The sequence below is a fragment of the Dermacentor silvarum genome, chromosome 2 (assembly GCF_013339745.2).
Source record: "Dermacentor silvarum isolate Dsil-2018 chromosome 2, BIME_Dsil_1.4, whole genome shotgun sequence".
NCBI lineage: Eukaryota > Metazoa > Arthropoda > Arachnida > Ixodida > Ixodidae > Dermacentor > Dermacentor silvarum.
The window spans coordinates 250,123,474-250,129,074 of NC_051155.1; the positions used below are offsets into that span (position 1 = coordinate 250,123,474).

At 52.9% G+C, this 5,601-nt stretch overlaps 1 protein-coding gene across 1 annotated transcript in view; it reads left to right on the plus strand.

Moving 5' to 3' along the window:
- Window positions 1-267: 267 nt before the first annotated feature.
- LOC119443122 (uncharacterized) overlaps window positions 268-5,601 on the plus strand; it is a 28,054-nt gene continuing 22,720 nt past the window's right edge. The window contains exon 1 of the mRNA XM_037708274.2: window positions 268-1,491. Coding sequence (XP_037564202.1) covers window positions 1,234-1,491 — 258 coding nt within the window. The 5' untranslated portion in view covers window positions 268-1,233. The remainder of the gene's footprint in view (window positions 1,492-5,601) is intronic.

Below are 5,601 nucleotides of genomic sequence, written 5' to 3' on the forward strand. Positions count from 1 at the left end.
TTTGACTAAAGATGCGCCAGCCCAACCTACTTTCGTGCCACGTGTTGAGCTTCCATAAAAGAGAATCAATAAAACACTATAGGCTACTCCACGCAGTGGTAAACCCGTCAGACGGTCGTGAACTATTGTGAAGCCTCTTTATTCTAGGATTATATCAAGTATGAATGAAAAGAAGGAGTATTTGTCTGATTCGTGAGAGACGCATACGATAACTTTCCGCTATCTCAAATAAAACAGTTGACTGGCATTACTGAACAGTCATCGTAACGCTTAATCGCTGGCCTCTGAGCTAACAACCCCGGTCGTAAGACGAAATAATGCCAAGAAAACATCTTGAGCAACGTCTTGTGAAACTTACTTGAGTATGCACTACGGCTTTCTTAATGCACCTGTCTAAACCCGGCATGTCCATTTAGGCTCATTGACAGTGGAAGGACGCACTTTATTAAGAGTGCGTTTTCCTGAATTAAGACTCCTGCATCCAGCGCCGTTTTCACGAACCTAAGTTGAGCATATGGAAAACAAATGGGATTACTCGAATGTAACGTCCAAACTGCGCAATTGCACGCTGCGAAAGGCTAGCGAGAAGGACGCACGAAGTGCAAAAGCCAGCGCATATAACGTTTCAAATGCAGTAAAACACGAAGATGCCACGCCCACTGGTGGAAGACGAACACGCATGCGTCAAGAATTCCTGATACCCACTGTCATCGGCAGGTGAATTGCATAATGCTATGCAGCCTGCCAGTACATCTTTTTCTTTATAGCGGTGTCATGCTTTGAAAAGCATTTCGAAGCCGAAGGAAAGAAGACCGCGTGACCTTGCGCACACAGCGTACAGCTCGCTGCACGTGGCTGTTTTCCTTTCGGTCCACTGGGTAGACAGCCGAAGGAAGAATCTGAAAACCTTGGGCGCGTCACGATCCCGTCCTGGCTCAGAGTGAACCAATGCAGCCTCGTCGCCGCAGCTCCGACAACGCAGAGGACTAGGTCCACACATCGTCCCTTCTTCCAAAAGCAGGCCGAAGGACACCGAGGGAAGTGCCGGCTTGTTCGTCTAGCTTCAGCTGCCCCTGTCCGAGCACTAGCACCTGGGCTGTTCGTTTGGACCACGTCAGTGAGAAGCAGTGGGCACCTCCTGGGTGTACGGCACGCTCAAAGGCAACCCTGTGTCGTGCACAGCAAGGTGCGGCTTCGTCGCCGATGCAATGCAGGTCATGAGCGGAGAGAGCTATGGCGTTTTCGCTGAAGAAGCTGCTGCTGGCCTGCTTCCTGGTCACGTGCGGCGTGGCGCTGCTCAGCACGCCGTTGCTCCTGCGCTTCTCGGTGTACTCGGAGCGGACGCTGCCCATGGGATACCAGGACGTGATCCCGCTGCACAAGCACAGCTCGACCTTATGGTGCGAGAACATGACGACCATGTCGTCGCAAACGTTCAATGCCTACCTCTACGACGGCGCCGAGCCCAACGTCACGGAGCACTCCGTGCAGGTCAGTCTCCTCTTGCGGTTATATGCGTAGCCTCTCGAACGCCACTACTGCGCGACAAGTCTGTTCGGGGATTTACGTTCGTTAGCTGTTTAGTATACTATTGCGCAAATTCTTTCTTAAAGCGAAGCTTTATATGGCTAGGTGAAATCGCCTGTGTACAGAAAAATATCGGCATTAGCTCGAGCGTCGTCTTCTTCCGTGCACAGCTGGCTCGTTGCCCCCCCCCCCCCCCCCCCCCCCCGGGTTGAGCTCGTGCTCGGCACGCGCTCGTGCCAGTGCTACATCGTTCGTCGTCGTCGTCTTCTTCCACAGCTGGCTGCGCTAGCTGCTGCGCATCATTCCAGTGTAGAATTTCACTTCTCTTCTGTCGTCGTAATGAGGAGGCCGCGTTTACGGGGGTATGAGCCATTGCCTAAGGAGATGTGAGCCATTCATTGTCTAAACGGACAGATCTAACTTTGAAGCAATTTAATTTCGAAGAATCGCAAGCGGCAATGGCGGGCGAATGCTGCTAACCAGGCCGCCGAGCAAACTCTAGACAGCGAACGCAAGCGACAACGGCGGACTGCGGGCATACAACAGTCAGTGACGGCGTTCTCTCCGTCGCAGCCGAATGTGTGTGCAACCTCATAATTGAGATATACTTTAATGAGCCTCGGGGTTACCCTAGTGATAAACACCGGGGCCGCACGCTTCAGCTTCGGTGGTTATAACCATATTCACGGAGCGGATGGGCCAACGAATTTTTATTAAATCCACTCTCTCGAGCAGTCATGTTCACTCAAATGCCATGCTTTCGTGAACTATACAAATTAGGCTATTTTTTTTAATGAAGCCTAAGCTTCATCGGCAGCTGTATTATTAGAACTATTGCAGAGCAAATTTCCAGCCTCAGGTGAGAAGGCGCCGAAAGCGCAGCGCCATGCAAAGGCTGAAATCTATATTTGTAAGATTATTCCAACATTCTAGCTTCACAATTAAGTATTGCGTTATACTGTGACGAACATAAGTAGCATATCCTTGTATGTACAGGCCAGCGCAACCGCTAATCAAAACGTGACTTTCCCAAGTCAGCGTTCCATGTGTCACACAAGTAAACAGCCATGCTATATCTTCTGAGAGAGAGCATCCATATTACTCTGCATGCATGTTATATACAGCTCGGCGGTGAACAAAGGGGCTGGAACATGCGTTATCAGATGTGACGATGCTTCGGACGTGCGATATAATTCACTGCAGCACAGAATACCACGGCAACCATTGGTACTGAAATGAGGTTTATTGGAACAACTGGCGTAGATGTAGATCCTTCGGATGTACTGGCACGGAACGGGCGGCTAAACAGTTACGTCGGGCAGCGCTCTGAACCGTAACTTCGGCGTCGTCTTTCGCGGAGCGATCACGATGCTGCTGCTGTTGGTGGTGTGCATCATCTTCGGAGCATGTTGTACGTCTTCTTCATCACAATCACCCCCGGGAGAAAAAGGAGCCATCCTGGCGACTCAAACAGTAGTGACCCCGAGCGGCTCACGGTAAAGCTTAAGGCGATCGACGTGAACAATGTCACGTCCACGAGTACGACGGCGGAGGTCAGAGGGGGGTGTCAGTGGTTCGATGAGGTAATTCACCGTAGACGTGCGCTGGACAGTACGACAAGGTCCATCGAAGCGGGGAAGAAGTTTTGAAGAGAGGCCAGGAGCATTCGCAGGTACTGACATCCAGACGAGGTCGCCGGGAGAGAAGACAGGTTGCACACAGTGAGCGTCATGGAGCCTTTTCTGGCGCTGTTGCTCAGCGGTGAAGTGGCGCGCTAACTTGCGACACTCCTCGGCATGACGTGCTGCAGTCGAAACGGGCACACACTCAGAAGGATCGGGCTGGTAGGGTAGCAGGGTGTCCACGGTGTGGGATGGGTGACGGCCGTAGAGCAAAAAGCAGGGTGAAAAGCCAGTGGTAGTCTTGGTTGCAGTGCTGCAGGCGAACGTAACAAATGGTAGAATAAGGTGCCAATCTGTGTCGTCAGATGCGACGTACATGGCCAGCATGTCACCCAGGGTCCGGTTGAAACGTTCGGTGGGGACCACTATGAATAACGTGGCACTGAGCCCGAAGAGCTTCGACAACCTATGACAAAAAGACGCGCCCTCTGTCGCTGAGAAGTTAACGAGGTGGGCCGTGACGGAGGATGAAACAGCGGAGCAGGAAGGAGGCGACGTCACGTGCGTGGCGGCAGGTAGTGCCGCAGTTTCCGCATATCGCGTAACATGGTCGACGGCGACGATGATCCAGCGGTTACCGGCGGGTGTCATAGGAAGCGGACCATAACGATCAATGTCCACTCGATCAAACGGCCGGACGGGACAGAGGGGCTGCAAAGCTCCAGCTGAACCGCAAGGCGCAGATTTCCGACCTTGGCAATCCGTACATGAGCGAACGAATTTGCGGACGTATGTAAACATTCCTCGCCAGTAGTAGCGCTGACGAAGTCGTTCATATGTTTTGAAGACTCCAGCGTGGGCGCACTGCGGGTCAACGTGAAAGTATGCGCAGATAGTGGACCGCAGGCTGCGCGGTATGACGAGTAGCCGTTTGCGGCCGTCAGACACGTAGTTGCGTCGGTGCAGAAGGTCGTCGCGAATGGTGAAGTGAACAGCTTGGCGGCGGAGTGCGCGAGAGGCTGGCAGCGTGGGCGTGTGGGAAAGTAAGTCGAGGAGGGCCGCTATCCAGGGGTCGTGGCGCTGCTCTGAAGCAATTCTGTCGATGGTGAGAGGCGAGACGACGGGTGTGAGTGTTGGCAGGCAACTAAGGTCGGTATGCAGAGGAGACCGTGACAGAGCATCAGCATCCGAGTGCTTGCGGTCAGAGCGGTAGACGACGTTGATGTCGAACTCTTGAAGTCGGAGAGCCCATCGGGCAAGGCGGCCACATGAGTCTTTCAAATTTGATAGCCAACAAAGGGCGTGGTGATCTGTGACGATGTGAAACGGGCGGCCGTACAAGTAAGGGCGGAACTTGCTAAGGGCCCGAACGATGGCTAAGCATTATTTTTCAGTCACAGTATAGTTGGTCTCCGCTTTGGTGAGGGTACGGCTGGCATAAGCAACGTTTTCATGATGCCCGGGTTTTCGTTGTGCTAGGACGGCGCCGAGACCTATTCCGCTGGCGTCTGTGTGTACCTCCGACGAAGCTGCAGGATCGAAGTGACGCAGAATAGGAGGCGAAGCGAGAAGACGCCGTAAAGTAGTGAACGCCTCGTCGCAGGCTGGAGACCATGATGACAGGTCGCCGGAGCTACTCAGCTGTGTCAGAGGGCGTATTATAGACGCGAAGTTGCGAATAAAACGTCGAAAGTACGAACATAAGCCGACGAAACTGCGAAGTTCTTTGAGATTTGTCGGTCTGGGAAAGTCGGTAACGGCACGTAATTTCGCGGGATCAGGTTGGACGCCGTGCTTAGACACGACGTGGCCAAGAATGGGTAACTTTCGAGCGCCAAAGTGGCATTTTTTTAGATTAAGTTGGAGCCCAGCATTGGTAAGGCACGTCAGAACGCACCTGGGCCGGTGAAGATGTGTCGTAAAATCCGGAGCGAAGACAATATCGTCGGTAACACAGACATGTTTGCCATTTCAAGCCACGCAAAACAGTGTTCATCATTCGCTCGAACGTTGCGGGGGCATTACAGAGGCCGAAAGGCATCACGTTGAACTCGTAAAGTCTATCAGGGGTAACAAATGCAGTTTGTCAGCGGCGGCCATGGGAACCTGCCAATACCCTGAGCGCAAGTCGAGTGAAGATAAGAATTCAGACCCCTGTAAACAGTCAAGGGCATCATCCATTCTCGGTAGAGGGTACACGTCTTTGCGGGTGATCTTATTTAGGCGGCGAAAGTCAACACAGAAGCGGATAGAGTCATCCTTCTTAACGAGAAGGACCGGCGAGGCCCACGGACTGTGAGAGGGCAGAACAATGTGGCGGCGAAGGGTGTCGTCGACATGCTCACTAATCACACGGCGCTCCGTAGGAGAGACACGGTATGGTCGTTGCCGTAGTGGTGAATGGGAGCCCGTGTCGATGTGGTGCGGGACAATTGACGTGCGTCCAAAGGCG